This window comes from Bos javanicus, chromosome 22, assembly GCF_032452875.1.
Source record: "Bos javanicus breed banteng chromosome 22, ARS-OSU_banteng_1.0, whole genome shotgun sequence".
NCBI classification, from domain to species: domain Eukaryota; kingdom Metazoa; phylum Chordata; class Mammalia; order Artiodactyla; family Bovidae; genus Bos; species Bos javanicus.
The window spans coordinates 14,065,999-14,089,500 of NC_083889.1; the positions used below are offsets into that span (position 1 = coordinate 14,065,999).

Below are 23,502 nucleotides of genomic sequence, written 5' to 3' on the forward strand. Positions count from 1 at the left end.
AAAATCATTATTAGACCCAAACCTATCATCTATAACAATCTAAATGTAACTAATGACTCATTTTATTATACATAAAAGCTTTTAGAGGGAAAAAAATATATGGCCATAATCTTACTGTAAAAATTTTGAATGAACTCTGCTGTGTTTTAACATAGCTAAATATATAGTTATACTTTCCTCTCAAAATGTAAACTATAAACATATATTTAGAGATTGTTTCATTTGTAGAAAGATAATCTAATCACAAGTTGTAATATAAAATCCACTGAGTTATTGCTATTATAAATATATGTGTACATGTACACCTATTTATATATATATATTTATATATGTATATACACACATATAGTTTTTACACACATTCACATACACAGCCCTTAACGGGAGGCAAATGAGCATTTTCTCAGTGACGCTTATGCGCCATAATAATTCTTGATACAACTAAATGATAATATTATCCACATTTTACAAATAAGGGAGCAGTTCACACATGTGCCCCCGCTGAGTGCTCAAGGTCACACTGCTAATATGTAGTACCATCAAATGACAAACCAATCTGATTTACTGAATCTAAGGCACTCAGTACTCAATGTTAACCTACCATCTGCATATATAAAAACAGTTTTTTAGAAAACCTTTTTATTGCTTTAGACAAAAAAGTGTATAAATATCATAAGTGCACACCTAGATAAATTTTCCCCATCTGAAAATACCCATGTACACAGCCTGAGAACGGGGAATCACCATCACCCAGAATCCTCTTGTTTGCCCTCCAGACATCGTCCTCCTCCCAAAAAGTCATTACTGCGCTGACTTCCAAAATCAAGGATTACCTGCCTGGTTTTGCAGTCTAGAGAATTAGAATCACACAAGACCCGTTCATACTGCACTGATAGTAGCTGTAGTTCATTATTCTCCCTGCTGCACAGCATCACAATGTGTGAATATGCCAAAGTATATGTAAGCATTCTAAAGCTGATGAGCACTTGAGTAGCTTTTCATTTTTGTTATGAATATTGTACTATGAACATCTTTGTACATGCCTCTCAGTCATGTCTTAAGAGCTTTCAGTGTAGACAGTCTATCCATTAAATTTATTCCTAGTTATGTGAACTTTTTGCCTACTCATATAGTCCATGGGGTTCTCACGGCAAGTATACTGGAGTGGTTTGCCATTCCCTCCTCCTGTGGATCACGTTTTTGATTACATTCTTTGTAGCCGAAGATGGAAAAGCTGTATAAGTCAGCAAAAACAAGACCTGGAGCTGACTGAGGCTCAGACCATCAGCTCCTTATGGCAAAATTCAGGCTTAAACTAAAGAAAGCAGGGAAAACCACTAGGCCAGTAAGGTAAGATTTAAACCAAATCCCCTCTGAATACACAGTGGAGGAGACAAACAGATTCAAGGGATTAGATCTAGTAAACAGAGTGCCTGAAGAACTATGGACAGAGGTTAATAATACTACACAGGAGGCAGCAAACAAGGCCATCCCAAAGCAGAAGAAACCCAAGAAGGCACAGTGATTGTCTGAGGAGGCCTTACCAATAGCTGAGAAAAGAAGAGAAGCAAAAAGCAAGGGAGATAGAGAAAGGTACACCCAACTAAATGCAGGGTTCCAAAGAATAGCAAGGAAAGATAAGGCCTTCTTCAATGAACAATGCAAAGAAATAGAGGAAAACAAGAGAAAGTGAAAGACTAAAGATCTCTTTAAGAAAACTGAAAAAATCAGAGGAACATTTCATTCAGACGGGCACAGTGAAGGATAGAAATGGTATGGACCTAATAGAAGCAGAAGACAGGGGAAGAAGAGATGGCAAGAATACACAGAGGAACTGTACAAAAGAGACCTTAATGATCGAGATAACCATGATGGTATGATCACTCACCTAGAGCCAGACATTCTGGAGTGTGAAATCAAGTGGGCCTTAGGAAGCTCTGCTGCCATGAAAGATAGTGAAGGTGATGGAATTTCAGCAGAGGTATTTAAAATCCTAAAAGATAATGCTATTAAAGTGCTGCACCCAATATGTCTGCAAATTTGTTCTCAATTATGTCAGCAGTGGCCACAGGACTGGAAAAGTTCAATCTTAATCCTAATTTCCAAGAAGGGCAGTACTAAAGAATGTTCAAACTACCGGGCAATTGCACCCATCTCCCATGCTAGTAAGCTTTTGCTCAAAATCCTTCAAGCTAGGCTTCAGCATTATGTGAACTGAGAACTTCCAGATGTTCAAGCTAGGTTTAGAAAAGAGAGAGGAGCCAGAGATTAAATTGCCAACATTCCACAGATCATAGAGAAAGCAAGGGAATTACAGAAAAACTACTACCTCTGTTTCATTGACTATGCTAAAGTCTTTGACAGTGCAGATCATAACAAACTGTGGAAAACTCTTAAAGAGATGGGAATACCAGACCATCTCACCTGTCTCCTGAGAAACCTGTATGCAGGTCAAGAAGCAACAGTTAGAACCTTATGGAACAAATGACTGGTTTCAAAATTGAGAAAGTACGGCAAGGCTGTCTATTGTCACCCTGTTTACTTATACACAGAGCACATCACGCGAAATGCTGGAATGGATGAGTTACAAGCTGGAATCAGGATTGGCAGGAGAAATATCAACAACCTCAGATATGCAGAAAATACCACTTTAATGGCAGAAACTGAAGAGGAACTAAAGAGCCTAAAAGTGGAGCTTTTAGTAAAGAGGAGCCAAAGTGAAGAGGAACTAAAGATGAGGATGAAAGAGGAGAGTGATAAAGTCGATTTAAAACTCAATCTAAAAAAATCTAAGATTAGGCATCCAGCTCCATCACTTCATGGCAAATAGAAAGGGAAAAGGTAGCAGCAGTGACAGTTCCTCTTCTTGGGCTCTAAAATCAGTGCAGAAAGTAACTACAGCCATGAAATTGGAAGATGAATGCTCCTAGGAAGCAAAGTTATGACAAACCTAGACAGTGTATTGAAATGCAAAGACACCACTTTGCCAACAGAGGTCCATATAGTCAAGACTATGGTCTTTCCAGTAGTCATGTACGGATGTGAGAGCTGGACCATAAGGAAGGCTGAGTGCTGAAGAATTGATGCTTTCGAACAATGGTGCTGGAGAAGGCTCTCGAGAGTCCCTTGGACAGCAAGGAAATCAAACCAGTCAATCTTAAAGGAAATCAACCCTCAGTACTCATTGGAAGGACTGATACTAAAGCTCCAATACTTTGGCCACCTCATGGGAAGAGCTGACTCATTGGAAAAGACCCCGACACTGGGAAAGATTGAAAGCAGTAGAAGAGGGCAACAGAGGATGAGATGGTTGGATGGCATCACTGATGCAATGGACATGAACTTGGGCAAACTCTGGGAGATGGTAAGGGACAGGCAAGCCTGGCGTGCTACAACTTGGTGACTGAACAACAACAGTAGCTGATTAACAATGTTGTGATAATTTCAGGTGGAGAGCAATGGACTCAGCCATACATATATATGCATCCATTCCCCCATGAACTATCCTCCCATCCATGCTGCCACATAACATTGAGCAGAGTTCCCTCTGCTATACAGATGGTCCTTGTTTGCTGTCTTAAATACAGCAGTGTGTACAGGTTGATCCTAAACTCCCCAAGGAGAAGGTATAAAACTGAGCACAAAAATTAACTACTATAAAGACAGCATTTTGAAAAAGGATGTTTGAGAAAGTCTCCAGCATCATCTGATGGAGTTTTTCTATACCATAATTTGTCCTAATATTTGCTGGAAAAGCTCAAATCTATGCCAGAAGAAAAATTACATGAAGAAAGAAGGTCTTTAAATGAAAAATGCAGAATATAAAATATGAGCCATGACCGTTTTATCACACTATACACAAATTAATATTTGAGATCTACATATAGAGGGAAAATAATAAAACTTGGAAGAAAGCACAGAAAAAAGTCTTCCTGACTATGGCACAGGTGAAAATGTTTTCAACAAGGCATTAACTATACAACAAAGAGCATTAACTTCAACAAAAAGCAGTAACTATAAAAATATGAACTATATTTCATTAAATTAAGAACATTTACTATAAAACTCTTAGAGGAAAACATAGAACACTCAATGACATAAATCAAAGCAAGATCCTCTATGCCCACATCCTAGAGTAAGGGAAAGAAAAACAAAAGTAAACAAGTGGGGCCTGGTTAAACTTAAAAGCTTTTGCACAGCAAAAGAAACTATGAGCAAGGTGCAAAGACTACCCTCAGAATGGGAGAAAATACTAGCAAATTAAACAACTGACAAAGGATTAATTTCCAAAATATACAAGCAGCTCATACAACTCAATGCCAGAAAAACAAACAACCCCATAAAAAAAGTAGGAAAAAAACCTAAATAGACATTTCTCCAAAGAAGACATACAGATGGCTCAGAAACACATGAGAAGATGCTCAACATCACTCATTATTAGAGAAATGCAAATCAAAACTACAATGAGAGGTCACGTCACACTGGTCAGAATGGCCATCGTCAGAAATTCTACAAAGAGAGGGTGTGGAGAAAAGGGAACGCTCTTGCACTGTTGGTGGGAATGTACATTGATATAGCCACTAAGGAAGATGGTATGGAGATTTCTTAAAAAACTAGGAATAAAACCACCATATGACCCAGCAATCCCACGCCTAGGCATATACCCTGAGGAAACCAAAACTGAAAGAGACATGTGTATCCCATTGTTCACTGGCAGCGCTATTTACAATAGCTAGAACATGGAAGCAACCCAGATGCCCACTGACAGATGAATGGATAAAGAAGTTGTGGCACACATATACAATGGACTATTACTCAGCCATAAAAAGGAACACACTTGAGTCAGTTCTAATGAGGTGGATGAACCTAGAATCTATTATACAGAGTGAAGTGAGTTAGAAAAAGAAAGATAAATACTATATTCTAATGCATATATACGGAATCTAGAAAAACGGTACTGAAGAATTTATTTACAGGACAACAGTGGAGAAACAGACATGGAGAACAGACTTATGGACATGGGGAGAGGGGAGGAGAGGGTGAGATGCATGGAAAGAGTAACATGGAAACTTACATTACCATATGTAAAATAGATAGCTGTATTCTGCTGAATGGCTCAGGAAACTCAAACAGGGGCTCTGTATCAACCTAGAGGTGTGGGGTGGGCAGGGAGATAGGAGGGGGTTTTAAAAGGGAGGGGATTTCAAAAGGGAGGGGATATATGTATACCTATGGCTGATTCATGCTGAGGTTTGACAGAAAACAGCAAAATTCTGTAAAGCAATTATCCTTCAATAAAAAATAAATAAATTAGAAAAAAAAAGAACATTTGCTCATTAAGTTCATCACCTAGGGGTATAAAGGTACACTACAAAACTGAGGAAACTATTTGCAATGCACACATCCAACAAAGGACTCTTACTTACAATATATAAAGAAACCTCTAATTCAATAAGAAAAACACAAATCAACATTAGAACCAAGTGAAAGATAATGCAAGACAGAAGAGTGGATATGCAAACAGCCAATTGGTACATAAAAATATTACAGAATCAAACACTACTACAAAATCAAACACATACTACTACGCACCAACAGAAAGACTAAAATTAAAAGACAGAGACCAAATACATGGAGCAACTGGAATTCTCTTACATGGCCAGTTAACATACAAATTAGCATAACGCTTGAGAAAATGATTCTAGACACATGTATGTATGTCTGTGTGCCTGTGTGTGGGCAAGCATGGCTCTGTATGCATCCAAAACAAATGAGAAGATACATCCACAGCCAATACAATATTGTAAAGTTAAAAAATAAAATTAAATTAAAAAAATTTTTTTAAAAAGATATGTCCACAAAAAGATACATACAAGAATGTTCACAGCAGCTTTATTTGTAACAGACATAACTGAAAGTAAGCCTAATGTTCATCAGTAGGAACAGAAAGACTGTAATGCATTAGTACAACGGGATACTAAGTAGAAATTTTTTAAGTAAAAAAAAAAAAGCTTATGAAAGAAACAATGCAGATGAGTCTCATCGAAATTATGCCATGAAAGTTGTTTTTGTTTAGTCACCCAGTCGTGTCCGACTCTTTGCAACCCCATTGACTGCAGCACGCCAGGCTTCCCTGTCCTTGTCCATCTCCCTGAGCTTGCTCAAACTCATGTCCATCGAGTCAGTGATGCCATCCAACCATCTCATCCTCTGTCGTCCCCTTATCCTCCTGCCTTCAATCTTTCCCAGCATCAGGGACTTTTCAATGAGTCAGCTTTTCGCATTGGACGACCAGAATACTGGAGCTTCAGCTTCAGCATTGGTCCTTCCAGTGAGTATTCAGGGTGGATTTCCCTTAAGATTGACTGGTTTGAAATCTGGCCATGAAAGTAGCCAGACACAGAAGTGCACATACTCTGTATTTCTTTTATATGAAGTTCATGAGCAGACTAAACTAATCAATGGTGACAGGAATAAGAATGCTGATGAGACTACAGACTAAACTAATCAATGGTGATAGGAATAAAAATGCTGATGAGCCCTGCATATGGATGGGCACGGGCTGGGAAGGGATGTGAAGGAATTTCCTGATGTAGTAAAAATGCTCTGTATCTGGATCTTGTGTTGGTTTTACATCTTTATACATATGTAAAAATTCATTAAGTGGTATGTTTAAAAATTAGTATAGTTTATTACTACCTGGTAAAGCTCAGTAAAAGGTAAATGAAATATGACCCCCAAATGGAGACTATTTTCACACCTACTTAAATGTTTTCCACATAAACCTCAACAGGTCTTGAATTTATAGAAGAATGTGATGGGTCCCAATTAGTTTGTAAGAATAGGCAATGGTCTGGAAAAATGAAACTTTACTAGACAAATTATTGTTTTAAATATTTGCATAACTGGCATATGGTTCTGAAAATAAGTATAATTTAGGAAGCAGAGTCAATGGTGCATTTTCTCCAGGCAGATCTGTGCACTGTGATGAGGTTTACTTTTCAGCTGTAACAGCCATTAAAACCAAGTATCAAAACTAATCAAACCAGAAGCAGGAAAAAAAAAAAAGATAAGCCACAGACCGGGAGAAAATATTTGCAAAACACATATCTGAGAAAAGACTTGTATCCAAAATACAGAAAGACTCCTTAGAGCTCAACAATAAGACAACAAACAACCCAATTAAAAAACAGGCAAAAGATCTGAACGCATACTTCATCAAAGAAAATACACACAGATGCCAAATAAGCATATGAAAAGAGGCTCCACATCATGTGTCATTAGGGAACTGCAAATTAAAACAGCAAGACACCACCAAAAACTTACTGGAATAGTGAAAATTCAAAACACTGACACCAACCGCTGGTGAGAACACGGAGCACCAATTCTCCTGCGCGGCTGGTAGGAATGTAAAGTAGTACACCCACTGGGGAAGACAGTTTGACACTTTCTTACAAAATTAAACACAAGCTTCCCAGATGACCCAATTTTTCTCCTTAGTATTTACTAGAATGAACTGAAGACGTAGGGCCACACAAAAACCTGCACCTGGATATTTGTAGCAGACTCATTCATAATAACCAAAACTGAGAAGAAACAAAGATATTTTTCAATAACTAAGTGCATAAACAAACTGTGGTAGTCCAGTGTAATACTAAAAGGCAATATATGGTAAACACAATGGAATGTTATTCAGCAATAAAAAGGAATGAGCTATATCAAGCTAAAAAAAGACATGGAGGAACCTTAAAATGTGTATCATTAGGTAAAACAAATCAGTATGATAAAGGCTGCATTTGGATTCTTCCAAATAGATGACATTCTTTCTGGAAAAGGTAAAAGTTGGAAGATATTACAAAGTCAGAGCTTGGGGTGGGAGTGATGGGGAGATGAATAGGTGGAGCAAATGATTTTCAGAGCAGTGAAACTATTCTGTAGGACACTGTAATAGTAGACATATGGTGACACATACCTGGCAAAACCCATAAAACTGTATAATACTAAGTACATAAGATTGTACAATACAATCTGTAAACTGCTCTACTGTAAAAGGCTAAATCACATTTTCAAGAATAATAAAGCACATTTGATTAAAATCTAAAAGGTATTTCATACCATTAAAATGAATAATATGAGTTTAAAATAATGTCTATTTCATTTGAAGCTCATTGTAAGGAGAGGCTCTCCAATCCCCACCTGAGGACACACAAGCACCCCCTGTAGATCCATACTGTTTTGGGGAGAAGCGTGAGGGGAGAGACTACCTCTAAAGGAGCTAGACTTTGAACAGTTGGCAGATGAGAACACTTGCCAGCACCATACACAAAAATAAACTCAAAATGGAGGACAGACCTGAATGCAAGGCCAGACACTGTAAAACTCTCAGAGGAAGACAGGCAGCATCATGTAAATGTAAAATGAAAGACAGCCCTTAGAATGCGGGAAAACATTTGCAAAGAAAGCAACTGACAAAAGATTAATCTCCAGAATATATAAGCAGCTCATGTAGCTCAGTATAAAAAAAAAAAAAATTCCATCAAAAAATGGGTGGAAGACCTAAACAGACATTTCTCCAAGAAGACATACAGATGGCTAATAAATACATTAAAAGATGCTCAACAATGCTCATTATTAGAGAAATGTGAACCCAAACTATAAAGAGGTATCACCTCACACCAGTCAGAATGGCCATCATCCAAAAATCTACAACAATAACTGCTGGGGAGAGTGTGGAGAAAAGGAAACCCTCTCTCACTGTTGGTGTGAGTGTAAATAATACTACCAATGTGGAGAACAATATGGGGGTTCCTTAAGAAACTAGGAGTAAAACTACCACATGGCCCAGTAATCCCACTATTTGGCATACACCCTAAGAAAACCATAATTGGAAAAGGTACACGCACCCCAGTGTTCACTGCAGCACTATTTACAATAGCTGGGACACAGAAGCAACCTAGATGTCCACCGAGAGATGAATGGATAAAGATTTAAGGGAACGGAATTAGGTCATTTGCAGTGATGTGGGCAGGCCTACAGTCTGTCATACAGAGTGAAGTCAGAAAAACAAACACCATATATTAACACATGTATACAGAATCTAGAAAAATGGTACTGATGAACCTATTTGCAGAGCAGGAATAGAGACAGATGTATAGAATGGACTTGTGTGGCGGGTGGGGGGAGGAGAAGAGGGTGGGACGAATGGGGAAAGCATTGACCACATATACACTACCATGCGTAAGATAGATAGCCAGTGGGAAGTTTCAGTATAGCACAGGGAGCTCAGCTTGGTGCTCTCTGATGACCGAAGAAATGATGCTTTTGAACTGTGGGTTTGGAGAAGACTCTTGAGAGTCTCTTGGACTGCACGAAGATCCAACCAGTCCATCCTAAAGGAAATCAGTTCTGAATATCCTTTGGAAGGACTGATGCTAAAGCTGAAACTCCAATACTTTGGCCACTTGATGCGAAGAACTGACTCATTGGAAAAGACCGTGATGCTGGGAAAGGTTGAAGGTGGGAGGAGAAAGGGACAAGAGAGGATGAGATGGTTGGATGGCATCACCAACATGATGGACATGAGTTTCAGTAAACTCCAGCAGTTGGTGATAGACAGGGAGGCCTGGTGTGCTGCAGTCCGTGGGGTTGCACATGACTGAGTGACTGAACTGAACTGATGACCTAGAGCGGTGGGATGAGGGTGGGGGGAAGAAAGGCTCAAGAGAGAGGGGATAATATGTATACTTAAAGATGATTCACATTGTTGTACAGTAGAAACCAACACAGCACTGAAAGGCAATTATACTCCAATTAAAAAACAAATTAAAAAAACAAAAACAAGTTCCACTTCCATGTTGCCATTCTGAAAGCTCTCTCTATGGGCTCTCTGGATGCGGATGACTCATTTTCCTCAAGGGACATTCATGTTTTCAGGCAGAGACCCTGGTTCAGAGTTGTTCAAGGCTAGACAGCACGGTTCTCAGAAAACATGCCACTTGGGGTCTCACATCTTATTATTGTAATTAATGCCATTATTTTCATTACTGAAACTGTCGACTGAAAAAAAAAATTACAACTTAAAACTTGAGGGTTATGTTTTATGTGGTGGGAATTTTCAGGACTTCAAGCCTGGAGACAGCATCTCAAGTAACCCTGAGACAACTGCTCCCAGGACCTGAGGGGAGGAACCAGGTTATACAGAAGTTTTGCAACAAAGGGCAAGTAGTCTGAATATCAAGAGATTATTCTTAATTAGACGAAGCCAGATATTTCAAGTTAAGGAATTTAGCGCTTTCTATGTATGGGAAGATGCAAGAGTCTGGGCTCACTGAAATTATTCCTTTCATATGCATCTCAGCTATCTGGAGCCAGTATCCTGAGTTTTTCACATCCTGCGCTTCCTCGAGGCTCACCCTAGGGAGTGGCTGCAGTCTGATGCTGTGAGATCCCAGGTATTCTTTTCCTTCCTGAGTGCCATTACGGCTCAGGAGCTCACAGTGGAGGGCTGGAAGTGCTGATGACTGTGACCTCCTTGTTCACTGATATGACAGGAAATACTCAATTTCTCAGACCTACTCTCTCTCTTCTCACCTCATCTTCTCATGAGCACACACCACATGCAATTATCTTTAATGTAACTTTCAAGAGCATTTGCTCATTCATTCTTTTACTGATTCATTTAATAAATATTTATTGAGTAAAGATGACATGCTAGAAAAATCTGAATGAATATCCTTTTATTCAATAACAAATACCTGATCAAGCTGAGTAAAAACCTTTTGGATGGACCATGCTGTCAACCTTGACATGACTACGACAACTAAGCATAGTATGGTCACTCCACCAATCTGATTACTGCTTTAATTTTGCAGCAGGGACCTATCCCAAATTACTCTTTATTTCAAATAAAATAACTCCTCATCTTTTTATTATTTGAAACATCTTTACAGTAAGTATCAGGTTTTCTGTATCACTTATGTATCAGAGCACTAGGGTGAATGCCATCCCCAGGCGGAGGGCTCAGTTGGTGGAAGCCCAGGATTAAAGAATGCATGGCTGGGCTGGTGGTCCAGTAGTTAAGAATCCACCTTGCAACGCAGGGGACATGGGTTTGATCCCTGATCTGGGAAGATCCCACGTGATGCGGAGGAACTAAGCCCATGTGTCACAACTACCGAGTTCGTGCTCTAGAGCCTGCAAGCTGCAACTATACTGAAGCCTGTGTGCATAGAGCCTGTGCTCCAAAATAAGAAAGAAGCCACCACGATAAGAAGCCCATGCACCACACCTGCTGCAACTAGAGAATGCCCACATGTAGCAATGAAGACTCACCACTGCCATAAATTTTTTTATATCTTTAAAAAAGAAAAGACTCCACGGCTTTATTCTCTGGGCAGAGAGACACTCTGCCTCAACACTGGCCAGATGTCTCAAAAATAAAATACCCTGCCACTGTTTACCAAGGACATCAAAGGAGAAGATACTGACTGATGTTTACAAAAGAGGACCGTGAGCCATCAGTAAGTAATATTACCCTCAGAGAAAGAGACAGTGTTCCAGTCAATTTCATCAATAGCAAATGAAACTTAAGCAAAAGCTTGGCTCCAAATGAGATGTGGAAGAGACCACCCAACAGCGCTCTGACCAAACACTTGCAGCTCTGAAGTCAAGAGTGAGCCAGAACAGAGAGCAGAGAGCCTCAGCTAGCAACCTCACATCTCAGGGTCACTCAGTTGTTTTCCAGCTGGGGGAGCCCAGGTGAAGTTTCTGCACCTGTTGGCCTTGCTTTCATCATACATAGAAGAGGTTTGAATAAACGATTTCTAGGAACAGTCCAACTCTAAATCCTCTGTGATTCATATAGAAGTTACTGAATGACATGGAAAGAAACTAAACCTAAATCAGAACAACTGTCTCCAACAGGAAAGGAAGTCTTCTGGGCATGGTGCAGGGGAAGAGCTCTTAGGAGAGCTCCGAGGAAAGGGCAAACTATAATGCCCAGAAAGACTCAACTGTGGTGGAAAATGTTATCAGAATGAAAAATAAAAGCCCTGTTATTTATTCAGCTAGGTACAGCTAACATCCAAGAGACATCTAGAAAAAAAAGACTGGATTAAGTCCAAAATTCAGTGTTTATATAGACAGAAGATCATATTGTCTGCCAATCACTAGTGGATTTATGTATCTGTAAATGGAAAGACAGAAAGAGCTGATTGTTTACATTTTACTGAAAATGATAACAGCATATCATTGCTCTTTGGGGACTCATTTTTTTAAGCGTGCTAAATTCTACAGGCTTTAACAATAAAATGCATATAAAGACATTTGAAATCTAAGCCATCTCTTGACATTTGACTAAAAGTCAAAGCAGTGGACCACAGGACAAATAGAATACTTCACCCATGAAGGGTGACTATTAGCTTTGTTTCATGGTCTGTAAATGACTTATTAAACTCCTCTATAAAGTTTTATTACTGTTCTAAACCCATTAATAACTGTCCTCACTTTAAATGTCCTACTGTTTGCGGAATATGCCAGCAGCAGGCTGCAATAATGGCTGCCTGGCATTAGATTTTTCCTCTAAAACTAAGGATATAAAAGAGAAGGCGTTAGACACACTATGCAACACTGATTATATCATTTAAAAGAAAACAGAAAGAGCCAGATGTTAGTTGTCTCTCTTTGTATGGCTCTAACCTGCTTGATTCCACATTTCCATCTTTAGTTCCTGAGTGTCAGCAGCCTAGACAGAAGGGAATAAAAGTGAATGTGTGTTCAGCACATTGGGAAAGCACTTAACAGGAGAAAACAATTTACATCTTAATAGCTTTCTTTCATTACATCGACTCCTCCTCTGCTGTTCATCTTAGAGGTTGCAGGAATATTTGCAAACTATTGGCAAGTATAAAGAGAATTACAAAATTTCTAGGGCTGTCAGGATCTCTAGAGGCCATAAGCCAACCTCCCATCCGCACTGGAATCACTTCTCTGTTTGGTCTCCCTTGGCGACTGATGGCACTCAGTTTGTCCTGAAGTTGACCTCTCCCTACTTAAGTTTTCAAACTGTTGGAAAGAACTGTCCTATGCTGAACAAGAAGTGACTGCCGTGGAACTTTCCCTAAGATCCAAGGTCCTGCCTACTGGAACAGCTCACAGCATGAATCTCCTCCTGTTTCCCATGACACACCCAAAGACGGCGCTGGAAGCTCTCCTTGGCCATCTAGCTTACAAGCCGCACTTCCCAGCATCCTCTGCGGCTCCTTAGCAGGAAGGGTTTCCATCGGCCTCTCCATCTCAGATGCCTTAAGCGAAGGAGCTTCTGGTTTTATCTGCAACATTTCTTTAAAATTTCCCCCAGAAGTAAACTCATCCCTCCTTACATAGAGGAGACATCAATGCCCCAGAGTTGGCCCATCAGAGAGTAGCCTGCCTCTGGAAAGCACTGTGGTCGAGAACTTGGAAGTGCATATGAACATAGAGGGAAAACAGAGACAAGAAAATCAGACTAAATTCATGGAAACCTCAACAGTAAGATACAGGACAAACACAAATATAGAGAACATTCTACTCATTTTCAACACTCCATACATTTAAAATGAGTAAAGTGGGAACGTTAATATGAATTTCTTTTCCCTGGCTTGTGTTTGATAGGAAATTTTCAGGATCTTCTGATTCTACAGCTTCAAGGAAGTTACCTCCAAAGTGAACTTGCCATCTCGTGAAATACATACATTAAAAAAAAAAAACTCTTTTTAAATTTAGTCTTTGCTGCCAAAATAATTGCTACTCTCAAAATATTCATGCTCTTTGTTGAAAACTGTGGCATCTTTATTGAAAAGTGGCTGCCCAGTCAGACTTTCCAATGCCCAAAACTCCATCCTCACATAGCCCAGAAACCAGATGTCACTGATCAATGTGAGCAAGAGGGACATGTGTCATTTTCAGCTGGGTTTTTTTGTTAATTTTAGTAAAAATAATATCTAACATAAAACTATTATAACCATACAATTCAGTGACACTAAATACATTCATAGCGTTGTGTAACCAATGCCACAATTACCAGACCACCTTCACCATCACAAACAGAATCCCTGTACCCATTAAATAAAAGTCCTCACTTCCCGCTTCTCCCAGCCTGTGCTAACCGCTATTTCACTCTCTGCTCCTATGAATTTGTCTATTCCAGGTACCACACATAAGTAAAATCATACACAATGTGTCCTTTTTGTGTCTGGCTTCTAACATTTAGTGTAATATTTTCAAGGTTCATCTACATTGCAGCATGAATCAGAATTTTATTTCTTTTTATGACTGAATAGTACTCTGCTATACATCTATCTCACATTTGCTATCCATTCATCTGGAGATGGGCTTGCCTTTCAGCTATTGTGAATAATGCTGCAATGAACATTCATGTGTAATTTATCTGTTTAAGGCTCTATTCCACTTCTTTTGGGCATATACCTAGGAGGGGGATTGCCAGATCATATGGTAATTCTATGCTTAACTTCTGAGGAATCACTATTGTCTTCCATAGCAGTCATACTATTTCACGTGGCCACCAGCAATGTGTGAGGGTTCCAATTTCTCCACAACTCACCAACACTCATTATTTTCTTTTCTTAATAAAAAAAAAAGTTGTGATCCTAATAAATGTGAAGAAGTATCTCACTATAGTTTTGATTTGTATATCCGTAATGGAGAAGGCAATGGCAACCCACTCCAGTGTTCCTGCCTGGAGAATCCCAGGGACAGGGGAGCCTGGTGGGCTGCTGTCTATGGGGTCCGTCTATGGGGTCCCACAGAGTTGGACACGACTGACGCGACTTAGCAGCAGCAGCAGCAGCAATGACAAATAATGTTGTGCATCCTTTCATGTGTTTATTGGCTATGTGGTTGGGTTTTTTTTGTTTGTTTTTAGAAATATCTATATGAGTCCTTTGCCTCCTTTTGAATTAGGCTGCTTGCTTTTTTGCTGTCAAATGTTCTCGCCACAAAAAGGAAATGGTAATTATGTCATGTGATATAATTGTGTATCAAATCAACATAGTATATATGTAAACTATATCTCAATAAAAAAGAAAGAGAAAGGAAAGAGTGGGATGGAGGGAGCACAGAAAGAAGGAAAAAAGGATTCTACAAATAAATATCCATTTATAAATAAAAAGAACAATGGCAATTCAGAATGGCCATTATTAAAAAGTCTATAAAATAATAAAGAAGAGAAAGTGTGTGGAGATAAGGGAACCCTGCTAAACTGTTGGTGACAATGTAGACTGGTACAGCTACTATGGAAAGCATTATGGAGGTTCTTTAAAAAAACTAAAAATAGGATTGCCATATCATCCAGCAATCCCCCTCTTAGGCATGTATCCCATGTGTGTGCGCTTGGTCGCTCAGTCGTGTCTGACTCTTCTGTGACCCCATAGACTCCCGGCCCCTCTGTTCATAGAATTTTCCAGGCAAGATTACTAGACTGGGTTGCCATTTCCTCCTCCAGGGGATCTTCCCGACCCAGAGACTGAACCCATGTTTCTAGCATCTCCCACACTGGCAGGCAGATTCTTCACCACTGCACCATCTGAGAAGCCCCAGTCATACATTCAGAGGAAACTCTAATTTTAACAGATACATGCACCCCAGAGTTCACAGCAACACTATTCACAACAGCCAAGACGTGGAAGCAACCTAAACACCATCCACATATAAATGAATAAAGAAGCAGCAGTATGTTACACACATACAGCACACACACGTACACACACACACACACGAATACTACTCAGTCATTAAAAAAAGAATGAAATAATGCCATTTGCAGCAACATGACCTAGAGACTGTCATACTAAGTAAACTAAGTCAGGCAAAAGATAAATATATCACATCACTTATCTGTGGAATATGAAACATGATACAAATGAACTAAGTTTGTATACAAGTATGTATACAAATGAACTAAGTTTGTATACAAGTATGTATACAAATGAACTAAGTATGATACAAATGAACAAAGTTCAAAATAGAAACATTCACAGACATAGAAAACAAACTTATGGTTACCAGAGGAGAAAGGGGTAAGGGGATGAATTAGGAGTCTGGGATTGGAAGATGCAAGCTATTGTGTATAAAACAAATAACAAGGTCCTACTGCATGGCACAAGGAACACAGTCAATATCTTATAGTAAACTATAATGGAAAAGAAGATGAAAAAGTACATGTGTGTGTATGTATTGGATTGGCCCTTAGGTTCACTCAGGCTTTCCATATGCTGTACGGGAAAATCCAAATGGGCATCCTGGCCAACCCAATGTGTATAACAATCACTTTGCTGTACACCTGAAATTAACACAGCATTGTAAATTAACTACACTTTCATTTTTTAAAAAGGGGGCTCTACGATCATATTTGTGAATTTTTCAGTACACTGTATTATAACCTACTGGAGTGGGAAAGTTATGATTAAAAATGTCTGATGCTGCCTTAGAATCTAGTAACTTATCTTGGGCTTCACTTTTCTTACTCTAATGATCTGCTTATATGGCCCCATGAGAGGGCTGCTCAGCTATTTTTAGTACTTATTTTCAAATACTTATGCTAAGTTTACTAATTATACATGACAAACTTGCATATATTATCATTTAATAAATCAAAGCTATGAAATGGGTGCCATTATCCTAAAGAGATCTCACCAAATAAACTGTAGACCTAGGATTCAAACCCAGCTACTTCAATGACCACACCATGTTACTTTCTTCCACTCACATGCTAACTTCTTAACTTTCTCCCTAAATGATGGATTCATAACCTTCCTTTTTTCTTGGAAGATAACTTTAAAAGTCTTTCAGTAGCCCTCTAAGAATTCATAGGAGGCTCAACGCATTGTATGCTATTTCCCGACACTATTATCTATTCGCACCCGCTATAATGTGTCCCTCCTTCCTATTTTTAACATGTTCTTAATCTGACCTTGCAAAAAGCTTGTTAAATGTCTTTTTCTTTTCTTTCCTTGAAAAACTTTTCTGATAAGTGATCATATGGCTTGGATATCTCAAAGTATTTCAGATTAAGAAGCCTAAGTGAGCGCTGGTCAGTACACTCTTACGAAGGGGAGTGAAGACATGCAGGCCAATCAGTCTTAATGGAATACTAAAGAAGGAAAAGTGGACAGTTCGATCTATCCAACACATAATTCTTCATATTTCAAGATTAAGGTAAGATAAAATAAAAAGAAATGAGTAAAGAATCATTGCTTGTAAGTCTGTAGCTTCCCAAAATGGCTCTGCAGAAGCCCAGATTACGTTCTCAGTCTCTGCCAATGGCTTTTATCATGCTTCAAAGCAACAGGATCTGCTCCTTGCAGATGACTTAGCTGGATTCCAAAAGTGGAGAAGAACTGGAGAAGAATTGATGAAAAAAATCAGTGAGCAGCTCAAATTACACACACTTTGGCGGCCTAAGAAGAATCCAGCGAATACTTCCTTGTGGATATCAGGTTCTCAACACACACACATGGAGGGAAGAGACCTGTGAAACCGCACTGCAGAGGAGCGCAGGCAACACATGCGGCCCCACTTCTCCTGGGAGAGACCGGGAGCAGGTGCAGAGACGCAGAGCACTTCTCCAGACACGGAACATGAGCACCTCTCTGGGTGTCGGTGCACATCTACTAAACAGCTACCATGCCTCAGCAACTGTGCCGGAGTTACCGTTGTGAGTGGGAAAGGCGGGTTCCGGTCTCTGGGCGGCTTTCATCCTACCAGATGGCATGGACATTAACCAACTAATTCTATAGCTCATGTTTTCATTAAAAGTGAAATGTGTGCAACAAAGGAGAATACGGGGTATCACGCAAGGTTTTCTGGAGGAAATGGTGTTTGAACTGAGCACTGATGGAAGGAAGAAAGTAAGAAGGATGGGGAACGGTGGGTGGGGCCGCACAGAGCAGAGAGCAGCATGGCGCCTGACGGAACCAGAGACAAGCTGGCTGTGGCCACAGCGCAGACAGAAGAGGAGGCGGTGGCACGAGAGGCAGCTGGTGAAATAAGAGCTGTTTGTTATGGTAATGATTCCAGTCTTGCTCCCAGGAGCAGCAGAAAGCTAGCAGAGCGAGTAATGTGGTAAGATTTGCCCCCTCAAATGATCATTCTGGCAGTCACTACATGAAAAATAGATCAGAGGGTTGTCATCTTCTCCAAGATTCTCCTGTTCCCAAGGTCAGTCCTACACAAATCATGAACCTATGCTCAATGTCCTTAACTTTTGGGGAATTGCAAATCAACACCATGTGAGACATCACTTCACACCATTAGGATAGCCATAATGAAAAAGGACTCAAGATAACAAAAGAGTGGAAAGGGTATGGAGAAACTGGAATCCTCATAACATTGTTGGTGGAAATTTTCAATGGTGTAGCCACTCTGGAAAACAGTGTGATGGGGAAAATGGAAAGGGAAAAGGTGAAAGTAGTGACAGATTTTATTTTCCTGGGCTGGCTGCAAATTTACTCCAGACAGTGACAATAGCCATGACATTAGAAGACTCCTTGGAAGGAAAACTGACAATCCTGCTGCTGCTGCTAAGTCGCTTCAGTCGTGTCCGAATCTGTGTGACCCCACAGACGGCAGCCCACAAGGCTCCCCGGTCCCTGGGATTCTCCAGGCAAGAACACTGGAGTGGGTTGATAATCCTAGACAGCCTATTAAAAAACAGAGGCATCACTTTGCTGACAAATGTCTATACAGTCAAAGCTATGGTTTTTCTAGCAGTCATGTACAAATAGGAGAGTTGGACCATAAAGAAGGCCTCGTGCCAAAAAACTGATGCTTTCCAATTGGGGTGCTGGAGAAGACTCTTGAGAGTCCTTTGGACAGCAAGGAGATCAAATCAGTCAATCCTAAAGGCAATCAACTCTGAATATTCATTGGAAAGACTGATACTGAAGCTCCAATACCTTGGTCACCTGATGCCAAGAGCCCACTCACTGGAAAAGACCCTGATGCTGGGAAAGATTGAGGGCAAGAGGAGAAGGGGGCAACAGAGGATGAGATGGTTGGATGGCATCACTGACCCAATGGACAAGAATTTCAGCAAACTTTGGAAGAATAGTGGAGGACAGAGGAGCCTGGCATATTGCGGTCCCTGGGGTCACAAAGAGTTGGACAGGACTTAGCGAATGAACATCACCACCTTACTGAACAGTGTCTTGTCAAATTCAAGCAATGCCCATTCTCTGTTCAATTAAAGTTCAATATTTTTGACAGCATTCGTATCTTATATATTCCCACTATATTCATTTAAAATGAGAACAATTTCTAAAAGTAATAGCTGGGTTAAACCTACTCATCGCATAAGAATTTACTTTAGATTCAAAACTTCACACAGATATGAAGCTAATAGGGGCAGTTTGTTAGTGCAAAGTTTTAGTGATACCAAGGTAGTGAGAAATAAGAAAAGTTCAAACATGTGATGAAAAAGTGAAAGTGTTAGTCACTCAGTCGTGTCCAACTCTTGAGACCCGATAGGCTGCAGCCCGCCTGGCTCCTCGGCCCATGGAATTCTCCAGACAAGAATACTGGAGTGGGTTGCCATGCCCTCCTCCGGGGCATCTTCCTGACCCAGAGTAAGTAGGTAGTCAGTAATTACCAACCAGTCTCCTCATCTTCGGTTCAAACTGAACTGCAGTCTGGCCATGTTTCCAAATCGCTCTGGACAACACTGACCCTGTGCTCCCCGAACGCACAGCCAGCTCTACTGGTTTTTCCTCTCTCCTCGCTCAGTGTCTCCTCTGCTGCGGCTGCACTGGCCTCCCTGCTGCTCCTCTCCCACCAGGCAGGCTCCCACCCTGGATTCACACCTACTGTTCTCTCCACCCACCTTCACCCAGGTATCTGCACGGCTGCTTCCTCACTTCCTTCCAGCTTTTACTTAACCATCACCTTCACAGTGATGCCTTACTTGGCTCCCCAGGGTAGGATTTCAACCCCACCTCCATGCAGACACCTCCAGCCCCCTTTTTCTTATTTCTTTAAAATTAGTGTTTATCATCATGTGACATTTAACATTATCTAACATAAACTTTCTTGTTCATTGTTTTGTTTGTGGTTTATTTTTTTCCATCAGAATGGAAGCACCATGCAGGCAGAAATCTTGCTGGTTTTGTTCATTTTGTTCATTGTTCATTCCTCACACCAAGGACAAGGCCTGGTATATAAATATTTGTTGACAGACTGAATGAACTAGATAAGAGTGGGAAATCATCTGTTTTGTAAATAAAATCTTAGAGACACAGTCATGCTCATCCCTTTATGTATTTATTCTCTATGGCAATTTTTGTGCTTATAGGAGCAGAATTAAGTAAGATGTATGTATTTATTATGATTTTTAGATTAAGCCCTTAGGGCAAATATTCCATTTTTTCTTCATGCATCTTCACGCTACTATGAAGGCAGTAATCTCTTCTGAATATATTCATTTAAATTTAATTTTCAGTTTTTCTTGAGTTGAATCATAATTTAACAACTAAATTTTACAAATATGTTGATGTGAAGATTTGAGAGCAGTTTTGGGAGAATTTGAGTTAGGTACTGTACAAGAGGGGCTGGAAAACCATGGCCAGGGGGTTGGCCACCTAATTTTGTAAAGAAAACTTATGGACACAGGGCCATAACCACTGACATCTGGATTCTCTGTCCTGCTGCCTGCTACACTGCCAGTATTGAGCAGTAGTGGCAAAGATCACGTGGCCTTACAAGCCTAAAATATTTACTATCTGGTCCTTTACACAAGAAGTTTGCCAACTTCACCTCTTTAACATCATTCTGAATATTATCCTTAAACGTAAAAGAATCGAAGAGAGCTATTAAGCACACTGTCAAAGCCCAAACAACTCTCACAGTAATTTTCTGGTCTCTTGAGGAAACACCAACTTAGGCAGTTTTATAATATACCTAGCAAGAAATGAGTGTTTTGATTTCTGACACACCATGAACCCATGAGGACAAACGTAATTTCCCTCCACGGTCCTTTGGAGGTGCTACAGTTTTTTGGCTGCTGCAGTGTGTCATGTAAATCCATTATGCTGACAGCTCTGCTAGTAAGACTGAAGCTGGAATTAATATCCATTATCAAAAGGTCATTGCACAGGAATGAGCCGGCATCCAATTTTCAATGTTAATAACAGTAACATTTTTTCAAATATAAACAAAAGGTCTTACTTTGTTTTTTAATTATTTCCCTAAACACTTCATTTAAAAATGAAAATGTTAAAGCAAAAAACCTGGATGATACAACGCAGCTGCACACTGGTGATGTGTTGATGACCCTGCCTCTCAGAGTCTGTGTGCTGTGGGGTGCGCAGATGCTGTGCTGGGGTTCTCACCTGTACTGCCCGCCACACCTCATGGAGTCTAAGATGCCAGAGATCATACGGAACCACATCATTTTACGTACCACTAACAAAGAAAAAATGGTGCCACTTACATGGCACACACGTTATCACTTAGAACTGCGTCTTGCACTCAATGCGAGTGCTCTGAGACATACTGTGATATGGACTTTCTCATACATTGCCTTTATGACACACAAAAAGGGATGTCTAAGTACATTTAATTGGTTGAGTTTTTCTTAAAAGTTCTTCCCATTTGGAGACTGACTCCTCTTATTTGTCAACCTGGAATTGTCCAACATCAGTACTGTTTAAGTTTTGCTCCATCAGAACATAGATGTAGGACAGTACTATGACACATCACTTCCGAGGTGTCTGGGTTCATTTACAGGACACTCATACTCATTCCACAAGGCTCAACACACACATGCCAGCAGCAGAAACTACACTGGGACTGCCATCGGGATAGCAGTGTTGATGTACTTATTGCAGAGATACTAAAAGGTGAGGCAGGAAAACGTACGATTTAGAATTCATCCCTCCACTAACTGTTAGTATGTCGTCCGACAATGAAATCCAGTCAGACGCTCGCCTAACACAGCACCATACTGAAGCACTTAAAGGCAGGAATAATCATTTCCACTTCATCTGCACTACAGCTCACTTATAACAGGATGATTTTCGAAGTATTAATGTTACAAGTAACTGTAATGTTTGGAATAGGGAATTTAATTCTGTATGAAATGTAATGAATATATACATCGATGACTGAGCCAGAATTGATCCAAAATAAAAACTAACAAGAAGACTTTATTCAAACCAACCACAAACATTCAAGCCCATACAGTGACAGATCATTAGTGACTCCTCATGTGGCCACACCCCACTGAATCTTAACACACTCTGGGCTTGCAAACACTCAACAGATCTCTTACCCAGCTTTGAAAAAGCAGCCACACACTGAGTAGCCAAGAAGTCTGTAGAGCAACAGAGTATAATGAAAAGACAGACCTGGTGTATCTCTGGAGAATGGAAACAGACGTTCACAGTCACACGCCTCTCCTTCCCACTAACCACTAGTAAGGGCCAGCAAAGTGATCCCAGCCTCAGTGTACCCCTGGAATCCCACACTTATCTGCTTCCTCGCCCCACCACACTTGCAGCCTAACCACCTTTCTTGAGACCACCTGGGCTCCTGATGATTTTGTTCTAGCATGCAGTAAACTTCCTCGTGAATCTTTTGACCTTGAAGGGCTTAGTCTTATTCTTTGGTAGGAAAGGTCTATAGTTTTTAATTCACAGCCCAAGGAATTAGTCCAGAGCTTCCCAGGTGGTGCTAGTGGCAAAGAACCTGCCTGCCAATGCAGGAGACATAAGAGACATGGGTTCAATCTCTGGGTCAGGAAGATCCCCTGGAGCAGGAAATGGCAACCCACTCCTGAAAAAAATCCCATAGACAGAGGAGTATGGCAGACCACAGTTCATGGGGTTGCAAAGATCTGGACACAACTGAGGTGACTTAGCACAGCATGCACAGGACATAGTTGAAATGCTATGGAAGGTCTAGACTAGCATCTGGTTTCAGGCTGATGTAACTTTACTTAGGTCCACAGTAAGGTACCACCCAGTAGCTATTCTTACATCCCCCATGAGCATAATCTCTGCTATATCAATCCAGCTCTCAACCTTATGGCATCGGCTCTGTCCTCTTTGTAGGCCTAACAGAATCCTGTTCTACGCATGTCTACTGCAGTCCAGCCCTCACAAAGGACCTGTGTGAAACCTCCATGTAGACTTCTGGGCCCGAGCCCTCTCTGCATCTTTCTCTTATACTCTGCCTTGTGAACCTTCACTGGTTCTCATCCCTGAACACTGAACTCTTTCTCCCTAACTGGGCAAGACCTTGGTATTCTTCTTGGACCTTGCTTCCATAAACAGACAAAAAACAAAGAGAACAAAAACAAAGAGTGTTATGAGGTTCACCTCGTGTTTCCCTTCTCAAGGCTCAGAACCCAATGTTGCCTATTTTTCCAATGACTGAAAACAACACACGTTTTGTTGAATTTTCCTGTTGTTTGGATGGGAGGCCATGTTAGTATCAGTTACTGTCAAGACAGAA

At 40.3% G+C, this 23,502-nt stretch overlaps 1 protein-coding gene across 11 annotated transcripts in view; it reads right to left on the reverse strand.

The window, feature by feature from the left end:
- Positions 1-23,502, reverse strand: part of ULK4 (unc-51 like kinase 4) — a 508,471-nt gene that overhangs the window by 198,138 nt on the left and 286,831 nt on the right. Inside the window, exon 34 of one of the 11 annotated variants that reach the window (XM_061396051.1) lies at positions 12,866-13,454. The exons of the other annotated variants lie outside the window; for them this stretch is intronic. Within the exon in view, the coding sequence (XP_061252035.1) occupies positions 13,414-13,454 (41 nt within the window). The 3' untranslated portion in view covers positions 12,866-13,413. Of the gene's footprint in view, positions 1-12,865; positions 13,455-23,502 lie in introns of those variants that run through there. 11 annotated transcript variants of the gene reach the window in all.